The sequence below is a fragment of the Misgurnus anguillicaudatus genome, chromosome 2, assembly GCF_027580225.2.
Source record: "Misgurnus anguillicaudatus chromosome 2, ASM2758022v2, whole genome shotgun sequence".
Lineage (NCBI taxonomy): Eukaryota > Metazoa > Chordata > Actinopteri > Cypriniformes > Cobitidae > Misgurnus > Misgurnus anguillicaudatus.
This window is the reverse complement of record NC_073338.2, coordinates 33,648,533-33,667,121: the sequence shown is the minus strand read 5'-3', so window position 1 is coordinate 33,667,121 and position 18,589 is coordinate 33,648,533. Positions and strand designations below refer to the sequence as shown.

At 37.4% G+C, this 18,589-nt stretch overlaps 1 protein-coding gene across 2 annotated transcripts in view; it reads right to left on the bottom strand.

Moving 5' to 3' along the window:
* The window catches only part of st6galnac5a (ST6 (alpha-N-acetyl-neuraminyl-2,3-beta-galactosyl-1,3)-N-acetylgalactosaminide alpha-2,6-sialyltransferase 5a), a 75,770-nt gene that overhangs the window by 10,559 nt on the left and 46,622 nt on the right, over positions 1 to 18,589 (bottom strand). For both annotated transcript variants that reach the window (XM_073853992.1, XM_055202798.2), the window contains exon 3: positions 2,856 to 3,268. In XM_073853992.1, the coding sequence (XP_073710093.1) occupies positions 2,856 to 3,268 (413 nt within the window). The remainder of the gene's footprint in view (positions 1 to 2,855; positions 3,269 to 18,589) is intronic.

The following is an 18,589-nucleotide window of genomic DNA, read 5'->3' as shown; positions in this document are numbered from 1 at the left end:
AAGATGTAATTTAAGGTATAGGTTTCTTAATTTTTTTGTCTATTTTTAAGAATTAGGTTTTGTGTTTAAAGGGTGATTCAATGGTATTTCATGCATTATTAACACAGTTATAGAGTTGTTTCCTCATGCTAAACGTAGGCAAAGTGTCAAAAAGCAGTTGGGCGTGTTACAGAATATTTCTGTGCCGAATGCACTTCGCCATACGTATCACTTCTTTATATGGGCACTTCCCCCGGAAACCCCGCCCACCCGTCAATCAGCGGGAGACGCTAGAACTTACAAACATCACATCACGGGACAAACTTTGTTTAATTTCAAAACTCAACAATGGCACGAAAGAAGAAGTGTGTTTTTGAATGTAAGGAGAAGAAAACCAGCCTTATGGAAACAATGGATATAGTGTATTATCCGGGGTAGCAGCGGAGTTTTGCGTGTGTGTTTGATGCGCTGGATTTTCCCAACTGGGTCATGAGTTGCACGCGGTAAGTTAGACTTCTGTCTTATGTTGGAAATAGGCGCGTGCATATTATATAAATGACACGAACATGTAGTGAATCACAGAGTTGTATAGTACTTAAGTATTTTTACTTTCTAGATAAAAGTAAATTTTCAATTATTCGTATTTTATTAGTGTTTTTCTTTGGAAAACAAACATTCCAAAACATATTATCATAATTTTTACTCCACTACATTTCATAATTTCAAGTTTTTGGTTTATATTTAATATTTAAGTACATTAAACATCTAGTAATTTTTTGTACTTTTACTTAAAAAAAATGTCTTAGTTTTACTCAGGAAAGTAAAAGTACACAATTTTTATGTAATTAGGCATTAAATCAATTTTAATATGCAATATATAATGAATACACAGTATGATTCTATGCTTTAGAATGTAGTGAACATTTTTTAGTAAAGAAAAGTAAATTTTTTCCCAAGACAAACACTCATAGATGCTTGGAAAATGTAACTAAAATACTTAAGTATTATACACCTCTGGTGAATCATAAGTTAAACAGTGTTGTATAGTGTTGCATGACTCGTACTCGCTCCTCCTGCGGTAGTAACTCCTCCTTCTTCATTTTTTCGTACGTTATTGGAAAGATTTGGTAAAGCTAATCTTTCTTTTATAAATCTGATTAAACTAAAGACTTGGAGATATAAAGGATGTAATAGTACTCTATAGGTACTCCAGATTAATATCAGAAATGCAGAAACAGCTTGTGTTATGTAAGCTTTAAGATGTCATTTTCTGTAACAGAAAGTCGTTCTAACCCCAACCCAATGGTACAAAAAAAGAAAAACCAATACATAAAATGACACGAAAAGATGCTATTAAGTGAACAGGAAGAGCTGGCATATCATATACACGCAAAATTTGACTTTGGCGTATGTATTGCAAGACATTTCAAATGGCTTGCTATTTATACGCAATTCATGAGAATGAGCTGAATTGCTCATGTGAAAATGTGAAATGTAAAAATACAGGCTAACAGCACATCACATTTTCCCATCATATCTATAACCTATACAAACATGCAACTGTGTTTCTCAGTGGGTTTTCTATATTAAAATGATTCATCATGGCTTGTAGGGATGAGGGCTATGTACTAAAGCATGTGCATGTTGACATCTGTCTGATTTATGTTTCTGTAAAAATGAATTTACAGCAAACTACTTTACAGTTTGACTGGACACAGCCTTTGATGTAAAAAATGAGAAGCATCCCCCCACCACTTTGCGACTTTTATTATGTACAGTCAGTGGCGGCTGGCGACTTCTTTTTTCGAGGGCGCTTGATGCAAAGTTGTATGTAGCCCGTCATGTTTGTGGTTCGTAATTTCGAAATATGTAAATATCCTATGTGCATCATGTGTCTTGTCAAAATAAGTGCCTGCTGCAGACGCATCTAAAGGGTTTATGATAAAAGAGACGCTCGTGTTTGCCAGATACTCACATAATCTCATGTGTAATCAGAGTTTAGTGTTCAGGGAGTGTCTTGTGTTTATTTTGTGAACGTCTTTTTTGTCATGAACGGTTTTGACGCGTGTGCAGCAGGCACTTATTTTGAGAAAACACGTGATGCACATGGTTCACATGACGGAACAAACACACATTTTGAAAACACAAGCAACACACATGACACTCCGAACACTTACTTTGAATTTGCGCCCCTCGGATGAGCAGTCATGAGCTGCCACTGTGTACAGTATGATTATTATTCGCATTCATTTTTATTCAGCATGCTTTCCGCAACACTATCTACACATGAATGACAGTCACCGCTTAATAAAGTATGGTACTTTTACAGTCATTTTTACAGATAAAGGATAGTATTAGATCCAGCCCATGTTCTCACCACACCAACCTCCTTTTCTCTTTGATGAAGTGGAGATCTGAGGTTAATGTTTAAATCTAGAACCCTCTACAAACTGATTTCCCTTGTGATTTTGGAGCTGAATGGGGAAAAAGAAGTTGGAGTTCAGGCAATTTTGGAAGAAGACTAGCCCTGTACACTTCATACTAGGACAAAAAATTATCTTTCCCTCATAACACCTTATTAAAACTAAAAATAGGCCATGAATAATTATGACATGACGCACTTTAATAAACATGTCTGGTATCTCAATCATGTAAATGCACACCCTCAGCTTATCGCATTCTGCAGACCCATTTAAATTGGTCTACTTGTCAGAAAAAGAGAAATATTTCTACTCTAGGTATTATTACGGTAGTGAATAATCGCACATTTAGCTTTTGTTTCTGGACATTATCATTACGGACACTAAAATTGGCCTCTTATCAAATAATGCAATTTCAAATTGGCTCTGTAAAAAAATCCATAAAGAGACCATTACCTGTCTTTGCCTGTCTCTCTTTTGAAAAGATCATCAAACTGTAACATTTTCTGCCAGGAGATGATGTAGACCTTGAGTTTGGGCAGCACTTGGTTCATGAGCCGCAGGTTGTTATAAACCAGACCCTTTCCGTCACGCCGCATGTAATTGCTGGGTCCCCAGAAGATGAAGACCGCGTCCTGACTGGAGTTGAGGAGTTCCTGCCGGCTGCGAAGTACTCGCTGCATGCTGGAATGAGCGATGACCCTCAGGCTGGTGCGATGACCCACATCCACCCCGTAACCACGGGCGGTCGGCGCGTCGTTCATTCGGATGACGCACTCTGTGCGATCGATCTCTTTTCCGCGCCCCCCGCCGATCAGATGGCCTGAGCTGGTGACCAGAGCGCAACTGCTGCAGTGCATCTTCAGAGGCTGCGTGCAACAGAGAGGAAACATCAACACAGTCCATGACTGATTTTCAGAATGTATCAGCACAACCATACAGTCTACAACAGTGGTTCCCAACCTGGGGTCCAGGCACCACTTGGGGGTGGGATCCGATATGATTTAAGCTCAAACAAAAGGTGCATAAAATGCTCCACTAATAATTTTGTGAATTTCTTTATAAAAAAAAATCATGCAACACATTTCCAAGATAAGGTAGTTAAGATATTCTCTAATGTAAAATAAATACTTCAACTTTGCTCTCTCCATCTGAATGTGCTTGTCCATGTAACGGCAAGATCAAAAAGAAAAATGGATGTAAAGCTTTGAGGGGCCTCAGAATGTTGTATATGTGGATGGGGGGCCCCAATGAAAAAAATTTGGGAACTACTGGTCTAGAACAGACAAGGTGTCTTGTAAATAATACCAAAATATACTCGTGAAACAAACTGAACACTCCTAACTTTATGTTTTTCAGAATACGAACACTATGGGGTACATATTAAAATTTAAAACCTTAAATAAAAAACTCTTGAATATTTTTAACTATTCTTTCAAATGCCTTTAAAATGTACAGATTTGATTGTTTGACCTTTGTCCCAAAACAAAAAGACATTTAGTCTTAAAAATGAATCTCTATTATAAAATCAAAATTTCAATTAAAAAAATTATAACTTAAACAGTGAAATAAACATTAACGATTTCAATATTTATTTTGTGAAAATTATTTATATTAGTTTAACACAAATTCTTGACAAAAAATTCTCAACAACTGCCGTCATCTTCCCCCAGACCAACAATTTAAACACTACAGCTAAAGGTATATTTTACTTTTTACGCATATGCGAATGTCCGCCTACAGTGTGCATGACACAAATTTCACTGTACATTAAGGTGACCCGATTTTTCAAATGACAAGTAGGAACATGTCCTTGGTCAATGATTAAAATATCCTTGAAATCTTATTTGTTATTGTCTATGAATTTACAATCAGGAACAAAAACATTTTGAATGTTTTCCTCTTTTTATTGTGGGTTTATGGAGAACCGAACACCAAAAAAATGGGACTGTCCCCGGAAAACGGGAATATCTGGTCACCTTACTGTATATGCACTGCCAGATTTTTGTAACCGTGCGCACCTAGTCCGCTTAGGTCGCGCATGCGTGTACAGGAGAATGTGTGAAGTAGTGATATGCGTGCAGGGTTTTCCCAACCCATGGGTCCCGAAATTATTTGTCCCACCATGCACCACTGTACACTGTAAAAAAAATTCCGTAGAAATTACAAAGTTGTTGCAGCTGGTTTACGGTAATTTACCGCAGATTTACATTTATGTTATTAAATGTCAAGAGTTTGTTCAAAGTTAAATAAATATCAAACATCAACAAGTATTGATCTTTACAGAATAAAACTATACAATAACAGCCTCATCCAAAGCAGTCTGGTAACCAGAAATCATCATCAACCTTTTTCTTTTTTTTGCTTCATATTTTGTTTCCCAGAATGTTTTGCTTGATGCTGTTTTTTTTTGGTTTTACTCTGTAAAGACAAAGACTTGAAATTGTTTAGTGTTCATTTAACTTTGAACAAAATGTTGCCAGTAAATTACCGGCAACCCAGCTGCAATTTCTACGGGTTTTTTTTACAGTGTATCTATTTTTACAACCCGCACCCACGACCATTAAATAGACATACTATGCATTGTAATGTAAATAAAAACAGGCTTTATTTCAGCCTAAAGTGAATTACATTGCCGTGTAAACTGGCAACAACATACAGTAAGCTTATGAACCATAGAAACAAGTATGGTCATATATATAATCACAAGATGATACAAGATAGGATAATGATAAACATTTTCAACATTTACAAAGCAGCGTTGTATTATCTATTAATAAATTCCCAACCAATTTCTCTAGCACCTCGTCCTTCATCTTCACTTTTATTTCTCGGGTTATGAAACGGCCCACGCATCAGTAGTATGTAGGCCAGGAGATGCATTGCATTTTGTCACAATGCACCATATCGAATGTCTGTGTACATGGCTTTGCATTTAACCGTGCGCGTATGCTCGCGTACACAAAAAAAGGCTATACTCCAGGCTTTAGAGCCAAATTTACTAACTGTCAGTTAGTATTTTGCCGTTAAAAACTATGCAAGGATTTCCAAAAGAGACGCAGAAATGCTGCATTCAGACCAGCCACGGTAGAGGCGTCAAGCGCGAGTCAATGTAAAGATGCGCTGACGCGTGTCTGGAGGTTTTGCGGCGCGAATGAGTCGTTTAGCGCGGCGCTATACTAGACGCGCGAACGGCGCGAATTGAACAATTTGAACTTTGGCGCCCCGTTAACCAATCAGGATCGTGCTATAGTAGTGACGTGATTACAGGATTACAGGCGAGCGGAGTCTCAGAAGCCCCTCCACTGACGTGAATTTATGCGTGAATGTCTCAATGAGTAAACTTAAAATGTTCAAGCGGCAAACTAGACGTGGTAGATGCGAATTTGACGCCTCAAACGTGGCTGGTGTGAACCCACGGTAAAAGTGTGCGCTGAAAGGGCGTGGACCGGGTGTGCCTCATACATCTCTTTGATCGCCCCCTGGTGGCTGGCTGCAGTACAAGTAATAAACTGTGCCCTCTCCATGCAAACGAACTGGACTCGGCTTTAAATAAATAAATAAAAATATTTACACTTCCAATAAAATTGTTTGAAAGATGGTTTTGGTCCTTTAAGGTAGTTGTTATCACGCTGATATATGTTCAATTGTTCATTTTTGTGATCAGTTTCATTTTAGCTAGTAGTTTGATGCTATAGAAAGGGGTGTGTTGTTATGATTGGCGTGGTTTAATTGGGTGTGGACGATTCCTTCTGCGCATGCCCTGGCTCCAAACCGACATTTTTACATAACATGGCAGCGCTCATGGTCGGGCATTTTTGGCTTCAATCCATTACAATGGAAGGAAGCAGCATCACTTCGTCCATCTTTTTTTTACAGTCTATAGCGTGGAATCGTTCGTTTTTGCAATTGACATTATTGGGTATGCATTTGTAGGAGTTTCAAGTGCTGTCTAAACTGAAAACAACTTGCACTGACATATCTTAAAATACATCAGTGCCCTTTGTTTAGCCTCAAAATGCACACAAGTAATGTTTTTAGTAAGGCATGTTTGTTAAAACTAGTTATATTTCTAATTAAACTAAGGCCTATTCCTGGCTTAAGCAAATCCATGTCCTGAAAGCACCCTATATCGTTGCTTTTTTAAAAATTGTGCTCTCATGCAAATTTGCCCTGTTTAGTAAATCTGCCATAAAAGCTATTTGGAAAGGTTAGTATACTGTATACTTGTAAAGTGCGAGTATGCTTGAGATCTGATGTGTGCAAAAAGAAGAAAGAAAAACAGAATTTTGAACAGAATAAAGGGGTTGAAATTTAAAAAGTCTTGCATTATAATACAAACATTTATAAAATGTCATTTCTATCACAGAATGCAAAATCAAACAAAACATAATTTGGCATTTGATAAAAGTGTCCATGACATTTCTACCATAATCATTTCCACTACAGAGTGTTAGAAAGAAAGAAGTGGAAATAACATTTGTTATTAATTTATTCAATTAGCGAGAGCATAAACAGTGTCCTTTCAGAAACTTAATTTTCTAAAGTGCACAAGGCTGAAAGTGCCTATGAAATAGACTGAACAAAAGTTATTCTCTGTTTAAGAAGAAATACTTAAAGGAGAATACAAAAGAATAAAAAGAAGAGGCTCTCGGTATGAAGAAAATGTGTATGAAGAAAAGGTGCTCGTATATGTATATATAATAAATATGTATATAATTGCAGTGGTTACTAATTCAGGGGTCATTGAATGACCTTGAATTGCTAATAGTTTTTACAATTTATCCATTTTCTCCCACACATCTCAACATTCATGCCAAACATTATCCATTCTATCCGTCTATGGCTTCCATGAATTATTCCAACTTGACATAAAGGCCCCACTGACATTTGAACAGTTGATAAGGGCACAGCCCCCCCCCACACCTTCTTAGAGGATAAGGAGTTTCTGGAAATCAGGCGCATCTCGTTTTTTTTAAAGAGACAGTTACATTTCCTCTTTTCCTTTTGTAACACTCTTTAAAATCAATATTATGCGAGAAGCGCAGGCAGCATTCATTGCGTAATTTGTCCCGGATGAGAGCATCCGTTGTGACAGAATTTACAATAACAAATGGCGTCATGTATTCTGCAGGCTGCGCTGCGGCATTTGCATGTATCTCCTATGGCATCCTATGCTCTCTCTTGGTAATGGAGCTCTGCCGCAGGTCATAGAAGACACAGGTGCTGCTTCTCTGACATAATGTTTAATGAGGCCGGAAGCAGTCGAGGTCCTTGTGGACCACATGAGCTTCCCGCATCGCTCCAAACCTCTCGTTTAAGTGCTGAGAAACATTTCGGTACAGTTGACAGCTGCAGGAGAGACTCTTGAGATCTCTTCCATTCTGGTGTGCCAAGTATCAGTGTAAGTTAAATGAGAAAAACAACAGGGTTGTTGTGGTCCAGAAAAATCCAAAAAGTGATCACAATTGCCATATTTGAAACAATGGAGCCTGTTGATTTTGTTTAAGGGGTAAATTTTATCTTACTTGAGCACAGTTGCCCCATGATGTGAAAAATGTCGCATGTATCAGATGCCATGATGCTTTGTTGAATAATTGGGATTTTGCCTATACTACAGCAAATGGGTGTATTACACAATGATTAATTTTTGTGAAGAGTCTAAGGGCTCTATCTTACACCCGGCGCCATGCAGCGCAATGCGCGACGCATGTGTCTTTTGCTAGTTTTCCCCCTGCCCAATTATTATTTTCACGTTTAGCGCCACGTTGTTTAAATAGAAAATGCATTTGCACCCATGGGCGTTCTGGTCTGAAAACGAGGTGTGTTCAGGCGCATTGGTGGTGCGTTGCTATTTTGAGGCAACTAAAATAGACTATGCCATTGACCAACAAAAACCTGCTCTAAAGTCTAAAGTCAATGGCGCAATATATTTTTTTGTTATTTAAAGAGCGCATTAGTAATATGCGCCTAAACGGGATGACAACGCGGGTCTGCTTATCACACACATGAATGCGCAGGAGCACAAAAACGCTTTTAAATATGAAAGATTAAAGGATTGAATGTAAAAGATTATTATTGAGTCTCTTGGACATAAATGAGGACTAATTATGAGACGTTAGAAGGCGCAAAGAGCTGCTTCACCTGTAGCCTGGTAAGTAAATAAATGCTTTGCTTTAAACAAATGCATCTGTTTTTAAATGTTTTTTTAAATGCTACCTCACGGATTTATTGTATATGATGACTCTGTACCTGTGGATATGGTGAGATAAGAAACATTTAAGTAATGCTTAAAAAAAAACTTGTGACGCTGTCCAAGTGCTGAAACGTGCGGAGAGCCGTTTGTAAATTCTTTATCTCCTGTTTGTTACAAATAAAGTATTTTTACAGTACAAACCTTTTCTTACATACTTGTAAATTATTTTTGATGATATTGGATAGCCATACATTTAAAGTGCTTTTTTACTTCCATGACTAAAAGAAAACGGGTTTTAAAGGTTTTAATAAAATATTTCAATAAAAGTGAAACACACCCATTACTCATTAAAAAAAATAGGACCAATCCTTTTCGACCATGCCCTCGGCGCACAATCCATTTTTCCCGTCATTAAATTAGCAAAAGTGGATTCGGACACGCACATTTAGACGTTGCGCTGTGCGCTTTAGACAATGCGTTTAGATCGTTAAAATAGGGCCCTAAATGTGTCTCAGACATTCACAACTGAAATAAATTTTCAGCAAACAAACCATTTAACAAGTAAAATGATACATACATGTACAGTACTGTACGTTCCTATAGCACATTTGGTAGAGCATTTTGTGAGCAGCACATAAGATTGTGCGTTTGATGCGAGGGAACATACTAATAAAAAAATGTATACCTTGAATGAATTCTAGGTTGGTTTGGAAAAAAAGTGGTATAAATGTAAACTTTAGGTGACTTGAGATGAATTTGTGCTTTGCCCATATAGCTCTGGAGCAAAAGTGTAAATTTGTTTATTATATCTTGGATGTGTGTGTGTCTTAGTAATAGCTGGGATTGGGGACCATCCAACTCTGTTCAGAGTCTCAGTTTGATGCCTAAACCGTTTTATAATGAAGAAGAAAATGAGAACAAATACAATAGGATTTGCCCTAATTACTCAGATCAGTCATAGTCCAACATACCTCAGCTGTGGGCAGTAAAAACTGTTCTGGGAGCTGTCTGAATAAACACCCACAGGCTGCAGGAGTTCTTGCTAAAAGAGCCTGAAAGCAAAATCAGTATCTGTGTCCTAAGTGAGCAAACACGGAGGAGGCAGATTTGCTTCCGCTCAAGAGTAAATCTGAAAGTACAGCTTATGCTTCACATAATAAATAACATATGGAAGAGAGACCAGAAATCTGTCTGGAAATGTCAACATTGGAAAAGGCACGAATGGATTGACATTTCTCTTTAAAGATAGTGGGATATGAAGAGCAACGACAAACTTACAGAACGACACATGATTGCTACCCTGGTATTGACTACTTTTTGAAGCACTTCTAAAAAAAGGTCAACTAAGATGGTTTATTTAAACACTACATGTCAGGACATTAACTGGATGATAAATTATGACATACTATAATGAAGTTAGATCAGTTGCTAAGTTAGCGATGGATTATGGAGGACCACTTTTCTCAATGTGAAAAAATCTACCTAGACTCGTTACTACTGCCGTAACTTTTATTACATTCACATTTGAACAGTGCACCAAATGATGGAAATATTTTAGCACTACACTACATAAAACAGTCACCTCAAAAAACACCTACAAAGTATTTTGGCTATTAACAATCTAATTACATTGTACAAGTACAAACCTTATGTTAACATAAATATTTTTGTATCCACATCACTGGACAATAAAGTTAGTTTATTCTATGAACACAAACAATGGGTGCCTGCATGCTGCAATTTAACATTTTGAAAGCCCAGATTTACTAACAGCTTGTGCCAGCGCAAACACATATTTTGCCTCTTTACTAAAGACATGCAGTGAAAAATTAGCATTGGAAAAATTTATTTTTGCAACTAACCTTACTGCATATGCATTCGTATAGGAGTTTCCCTTTCAGATGCAAAAATTATAGGAGAAGAGTATTTAAGTAAAACACCCAACAGGATTTAGGATTGTGCTCGTCACGTTACTGGTATTTGCACCATTATTTAATGACGTTTATTTAACTAAGTTTGGGAGGAGCATGGTCATGTGATCCAACCAATCAGCGCAAAGAGGTGGCTTTAAATAGCCATCCCTCACCTCTTGTCCGTGACAGTTTTTGCAACATCCCTCCTCCACCCCACCCCATCACCTGACTCTCAGCTAGTTTCATCTATCCTAGTTAAAGCAACACTATGTAGTTTCCATGTAAAAATGACTTACAGCTCCCCCATGTGGTTGAAAAGCGCAACAGTGCCTGGTATCAGACACTCTTCTGCAGGCATGGGGAGGGGCGGGGCTGTGTTTCCTACCCTCCACGCCACTTTCAGAGTGTGCTTGTAGCAGCTAGGAGGCTGCTCAGGTTGCAGCAACAGTACAATTTGTCCAGTTAAAAGTTTTTCTATCACTGAAATAATTTTAGAGACATTATTTAAAGGTTAAAAAAACTACATAGTGTTGCTTTAATGAGGGGGAAGTACTTTGAATTCGGGCTAAAATTCCAAGCTCAGAGCCCTCCCCTTTGGACTGCACGCCAAATATGCTTTCTCTCATTTCCTATCGATTACATATTAATGCGAACTCGTGAAATGCCAAAAAAAGTATGTCTTAAACCCTATGCTAATTTGTACTGCTCTTGGTAGATTGCATTGGTTATTATGAAAATAAGATTTTTGCAACTTTAACTGCACCTTAGTCACTAACCGTGGGTTCACACCAGCCATGTTTGAGGCGTCAAATTCGCGTCTACCATGTCTAGTTTGCCCATTGAACATTTTGAGTTTACTCGCTTCATTCGTGCGGAATTTCACATCATGGGAGGGGCTTCTGGGACTCCGCTGAGACTCCGGTCGTTTTCTGTAATCACGTCACTACTAAAGCAAGCTCCTGATTGGTTAACGCAACGCTTTTTTCCACGAAAGTTCAAATTTTTCAAGAGTTTGCAGCGGCAACGCTCAATTCACGCAAACTAGACATGCAAATGATGCGGAATTGCACCTACCGTGCCGCGCTTATGTGCTGGTGTGAATGCAGCATAAGGGGGTGTGCACACCAAAATGTTTATTTTGTACATTTTTCAAAAAAGACAGTAGTTAGCTTTTGTTTCGCACTGAAAGCCGGCGCTTTGTGGTTTTTCCGCGGAAAAGATCTTCAATGTCAGTTCTCAAACGGCTGTCCTGCGGGACAAATATCACAACAACCAATCGGCGCATCGTACAATGACTGATAAACAAAGTATCACAGCAACCAAAGCGCCCAGCTGAAGAAAGCTGGCAGTCCACTAAAAAAAGATGGCATTCGACGTCCGCCTGGTGTTTTCAGCCATGGTTTAAAGCTTTGGTGTGCAAACCCCCTAAATCACTTGCAGAAATTGCAGAAAATAGTGAGATCAGGCTGGATAGCTTTATAGATGTGATTTGGAGTTCGCTATTCTCACTATTTTCACTTTTTAAAAATTAATCTTTAAAGTTATCGTCATCGCCATAAAACGTACTGTATAAGACCAGCAATCCTTCAGACTTGAATCCAGACTTTCTAATGTTTAGCAAACACTCCATGGACCTTATGTAAAGCAATATAGATTGAAGACAAAAAAATTTGAAGTTAGTCTTAGTGTACATGCCGCAGGCAAATCAGACGTGAATTAAAAATAGATATCTCTTCCGAATTAGTGCAGAGAGAAGAAATGAGATTTCATTTGCATTGTAGGAGGAAGTGGCTTCAGGGCATAGTCGATTAAGGGCCCTACTGAGATTGCTGACTCCCCGCAAATCGCTGTGCTGACCGAAGTGGCCCACGGTGCGCATGATGTACAAAGCTAACGAAGGAAGCGCGATCGGATGTACCAGCCATAACGGAACAGGCAGCAATTAGCTGAATCCCATCGGCCTCCCATCATCCCCTGCTGATGGTCCTGCAAACTCTTAATTAGACAAAAAGCTTTTATTTTTTGCCACACAGTCTTAAAAAGAAGCGCATCCCAATTATTCAGAGCTTCTAATAACAGTACATGACCTACAGAAGCTTGATTACGAAATATCTACAGAGTCTGTGAATTCTTATGAGGGCAGATGGGAAGGAAACAGAAGACAGGAGAGTGTTATTACTGTAGGTGTTGTGCTGTTTTTAATAGGACCCATGCAAGAGCTGTGAATACTGCAAGTGTCTTTACTGAAAATTATACTTCATTTTGGGGGCTGATGTAAATGAATATTACCCACACTAACAAACTGCATATTTATTTCAGCATATATTTTGTTGATATTTTGCTTCAGTACACAATTGATATCTCCTTAATATCTTAACACTATTCATAACAACGCATTACAGTATTTCCAGTCACCAACCAAACACTTTTCAAAACAGTATACATACTGAACAAATCACTTAGTGCCATCCATAGATTCTGAAAGATACAAATATTTGCATAACACAAAAAACAAACACATTCTTTTTAGAGTGTGCTACCTTCCGGATGGATGATTCTTGCGAAATTAAACTTATGAGGTGTCATGAAACAAGTAAATGCAAAGTAAGAGTATCAAAATAAGAAGCATAGAGTTACAAACATCTTTTTGTGTACTATTTTGCACATGATTTTAAATGACATCGTACAAACAAATTTTGTTGTTTTTTCCACATTTAAGGGGAACATTTTCATTACCGCAACGTGTCCATGACTGGATTTGGTTCTTTGACATGGTAATATTTATAATTAAAAAATCTAAAAAATAAAAGGCTTCAGTGCATGTTATACTATAAACATTTACAGTAAAGAAACATGTGGTATTTGGTGATCATTGGTAAATGTAGAGACAATAATAAGGAATATAAATGTTCTCATCCTCCGCAACAATTTTCAATCATTGTTTAAGCCCTCAAGGACTAACATTTTTTTTTTTTTGGAAGGGACATAATTGACTGTGACACTCAAGATGGCTACCGGTAGGCAGTTCTTATTTTTATGCTCCAGATAAAAGTTGAAATTTTGTTTGTCATAGTACCTAGACAACTTTTTAGTTCTCATTACCAAAACATGAGTTTGTAAATGCATATATTTAATGTAATATCAGGTTGTGGTAATGATAATTTTTGATAATGATAATATTAAAATATTAAATCCTCTAAAAATAATGGTTATAGTAAGTTCAGACCTTAATCTTATATGCGCAAAAAAGTGGCTTCAAGGGCTTTTAAAAAAATCTTATGCTGGACACCTTCTTAGGGTGTTTTCACATCTGTAGTTCGGTTTATTTGGTCCGGACCAAACGCAAAACATGATACATTGTAACTTTTTTTTTGCAGTTTTGGTTCCTTTTCACACCACACTGATTACTCTGATCCGCACCAGTTGAAACGAACCAAAATTATGTCATGTGATAAGATCAACATCACTCATTGGCCACGCGTATTTGAACGTATTTCCTAAACTGCTTCTCGATTGGTCAGAATCAACGTGCGCATAATTCCAACGGAATCCCGAAAGTAAACAAAAAGAAGGATAATACAGCAGACACTATGGACAGACGGCTGCGCGCTGTAATTATGTCTCCGTGGTTGTTATACATAGTTTGTATACAGCACTCTAGACAAACCGTTCATTTTCAATATGAATCACGGATGCGGCTTGAAAACAAAGACATCAAATTTCTGAGGTTCCGCCCGCACCTCCTCGCAACTCCAGGTTGTCCGCGATCTGTCAGTGTGCTGATATTGCTAATAGAAACTGTCAACAAACACTTCCTCATCCAATAATGCACTGCGCAGCTTACTACGGCAGCTGGTTTAGTCCAAAATGTGCAGTACTTTTGCAGTTAGGTCTGCTTGATCTCGGATCGTGTTCTTACCACAAACGAACCGCGGTCCGCTTGTTTGGTCCACTTTTGGTGCGCACCAGAGTTCGATTGCTGCATTCTCACCTGCCCAAACGAACCGCACCAATTGAGCAATCAAACTCTGGTAATATTCAACCGAACTAAACAAGGCAGGTGTGAAAGCACCCTAAGTCTGGATTTCATGAGAATCACCCGGATACATAACATGGACTAGGTCTCTAAGAATTTTCACTAATACCTATTTCACTGATTAATAATCAAATAAATAATATCTAGTTGCACTCCTGTCTACAGATTGGGGCACTTACACTATCTGCTTCTGTCTGTTAGATGGAATCAAATAATGTTGCACTGAATAGCCATCCTGATTGGTCAATTTACTAATGAGAGGAATCAAACGCTGGATTTATGCTGCTTAAAGCTGTGTCAAATGGTTCCACACAACATTAAGTCGTCTCTACTGTTAGTTCATACAGGTTCAGATTCAGTTCACTAGATCACTCTTTGTCAGGGAAATTACTTTGTTACTCAAAAAAAAGTTAACTCTGTTGCTTCAAGCATGAGGCAGATACAGAGATGGATGACAAGAACAGCAGGAGACAAAGTGATGATTGGATAAAATAAAGATAGTTTACAAAATAATCTTAATTGCATTCTCCACGGTCTGACTGACTTTGTCTGACAAGAAACAAATTGTAGCAGGTGTTATTATAGATAGTGGAAAATTACTGCTTTACAACGTTGCCCCGTGACATTATTAAAAACCTCAAGATGACAATCATTGGAATCTCATATACTTGTGAAGACAGTACAGCACGCAACACAAGATTAAACAGCAGAAATTAAAAACAATGATGAATGGTTAAATAAATATATAAAATAAAGTGAACATATAAAAATAACTAGGAAAGAAAATGAAATACAACACAGATGTATGTCTATACTCTCGAGTCAGAATTTCATCATCTCTCAGATAATACACATGCAGGCTGCTTTAAAGAAACTTTACAAGCTAAGATCTTAAGATCCATCACTACAAACACAAGTTTATTGTAGTAGAGAAATTCAAGTATTTTTTACAAAAAATAATACATACACAGCACCTTTTATTTGGTCCACCTTTAATAAGCGCATTATTCATCAAAGCAAGCCAATCATGTAGCTTGTTGCATTGTATTCATACACAGATTTTATTAATAAACAAACTGCAGGTATATATGTGGAAATCAAACTTTACATTCATTGCTTTTGAAATGAAAAACGAGCTTGGAAGCTTATAGTTGGAAGCACATTACTCAAGCAGGTATCGTATTCGATGGTGCTACACTCCTGCCAGAAAGGTGACAGAACAACAATTACCCATAATACCCTACAACAGATTAGCATTAAATAAAAAAGTAAGTAACATAGGCCGCAAGATCATTCATCAGGGCGGCCCAGCTTCAGCGTATATGAAAGGAGCCAGTCTGCAGCTAAACAGATATTAATCTGATCTTCTTTTCCCGCACAAAATGCAAATAACCTATTCAATACTCTGCCTTAAACTTGCAATGACGCTTATGCAACACTGTATGTTGAGCAGTGGACAGGCGCCTGAGCAGAGGAAAAGTGAGATGGCGCGGAGATTGACAGGAGCATGACAGAGGAAAAGCACTCAACAAAGCGCTTCGGTCTAACAAAAAGCTTTTGTTAATAAAAGTTTTATTTCTTGTTTAAAGGGGCCATGGCATAAAATCTGACTTTTTCCATGTTTAAGTGCTATATATGGGTTCCCAGTGCTTCTATCACCCTAGAAAATGTGAAGAAGATCAACCCAGTAACTTAGTTTTGGTAAACCATTCTCTGCAAGCACATGAAAAATTAGGTTATTGAAATTTTGCTCTCCTTATGATGTCATAAGGAGATCTTATTATAATAATACCGCCCCTTAACATTTTCGCCGCCATTGACGAGATAACTCGTCAGTTAAGAAAAACGCTTCCCTGCCAATGACAAGAATTTCCGGCTTTCCGCAATATCACTATTACAGTATCCACCAGGTGCCGCAACTTATACAACCCGGAAGTAGCGCCTCACGTGAAAGAGACAGAACTCCGTGAATGTTTTAAAGATCGCTCTGCATCTGATCTCTATCAAAAGTCCTTTACAAAAATCAGTGTTTGCTCAAAATTGGGTGCTTTTGAAGAAACCTACCCATATATGAGAGGTGATAAAAAGAGAACTAATGAAGGTAGGATGAAACGGGTTTTTTGGTTGTTTGAAAGCAGAGGGTCTGTTCTTTCCTTTGCTATATTGTATGTTTATATATTTAAAGAAGAACATTTTCTGGAAGGCATTAAATTTTGTGAAAATCATGAAAAATGCTGGTGCTGGCTGGCAACTTTTTTTAAAAACGCTGGCGGGGAAAGAGTTAATCTGCACTTCCAACCACGGCACAGCTGTTTAGTGCAGAGAGAAAGAGAGAGAGACAAAATAATTCACAGCACAATTAAGTTTCAATTGCAACAAACCACCATCATTGCGATCAATGTTTGAATTTTATCAACTTATTTGCATTTTAAAGGACACACCCAAAACGGCACATTTTTGCTCACAAAAGTGTCAATTTCAACATGCTATAATAAATTATATATATGGTATTTAGAGCTCAAACTTCAAATGTGTACTCTAGGGGCATCGAAGATTTATTTGACATCTTAAAAAAGTCTTGTGACAAGGCACCTTTAATATAAGCGCGTTTGTGATTGCAGGACTTTACTGCTTCTAGGAAATGTTTATGCCGTCGCTCTTCTTCATTCCTCTTCTCATCTATGACATGAAGCAATAAGCACTCGTTCTCTGTGCTTGTGCATTCAACAGACAAATACCCAGCATCGTTGCTGTGTCTTTCTCATATACTGCATTTTGTTTAGGATGTCTTGATTTTAAATGATAAACACAAATTGTAGTGCTGTATGTTTTCATGTCTTTCTCGGACACATTAAAATGCTTTTACAAACATGTTTGTTGCATTTGCACGCCTCTCACTCTGCGTTGGTTGCTATATGATTGCGTTAGCAAAGATCTCATTTTTTAATCTTGTAAATTGAATAATTTCAGTTGCCAAACATTCGGTGCATCCATACCTGTAACTATCTTACTTTGTATAAGACACATTTTTCATGGAAAGGTCCCAAATGCAACTGTAAATTGCCCTTAAGTAATGTAAACATATAAGAGGATTCAATAAAACTGACGAGTGCAAGCTCATTTTTAAAATAGTTCAAACGCAGCAGGGCTACTATGCATGGAGGTAAATTAATCTTTTTACATTATACAGTATGCATTAGAGTTACATATGCAAAGTAGCAGCTAAATTGATTGAAACTGAAGACAATTCATTTTGATAAATTGCCACTGTCAAACCATTTTACAAGCTGATATGGGAGCAGTGTATTAGATTAATCTCTACATGATGAGCAACCTGTACAGTACACTTGTTCTAAAAGGTTCCCAACATTATAGTTTATTAAAATGTTTTGGGTCTTTTTGCCAAAAAGGACAGAAAAGCAGTATTGAATGTTGCTATTGTTTATATTGGTTGCCTACAGTACAATAACAAATGAATTAGCAGTATTTGGCCCTTTTTAAAATTATTTTCCATTAATAATATCAGTTCCTTTTTAAACATATTTCTGAATGAATTTTGAGTAAATATAAAGCTACAACATATTTATAATACTGGATTTTGGGATAAATATTTAATTTTAGTTTGCATCATTCTTTCTTTTTTTAACTTTTCTTATTTTATTTATAAAGATTTACAATAACAAAATCATACAATCTCACATGCAATAGTAGTTCACTGATCAAATGAAGGGTAATGGCACCAAATTAGACAAAGGATAAAAGAATAAAAATAAATAAATAAAAGTCAGCCTACATTCTCGAGCAAAATTCCAAAGAGGGGACTAGATGCGCCAAAAGTCATTAGACCTTCGGTGTAAGTTACAGGTTAGCTTTTCTAAATGCAGGGAAAAGGCAATTTGAGTCAGCCACATGTTAATAAGTGTACATTTTTTGGCTGCATCATTTTTCTAAACAAAAATAAATACATTTTTTGATTGTACTGTAGCCCTTTGCCCATCATCTGTGAAAGGCAAAGAGAGTAGATTTATCTTCATCCTCAGACTAA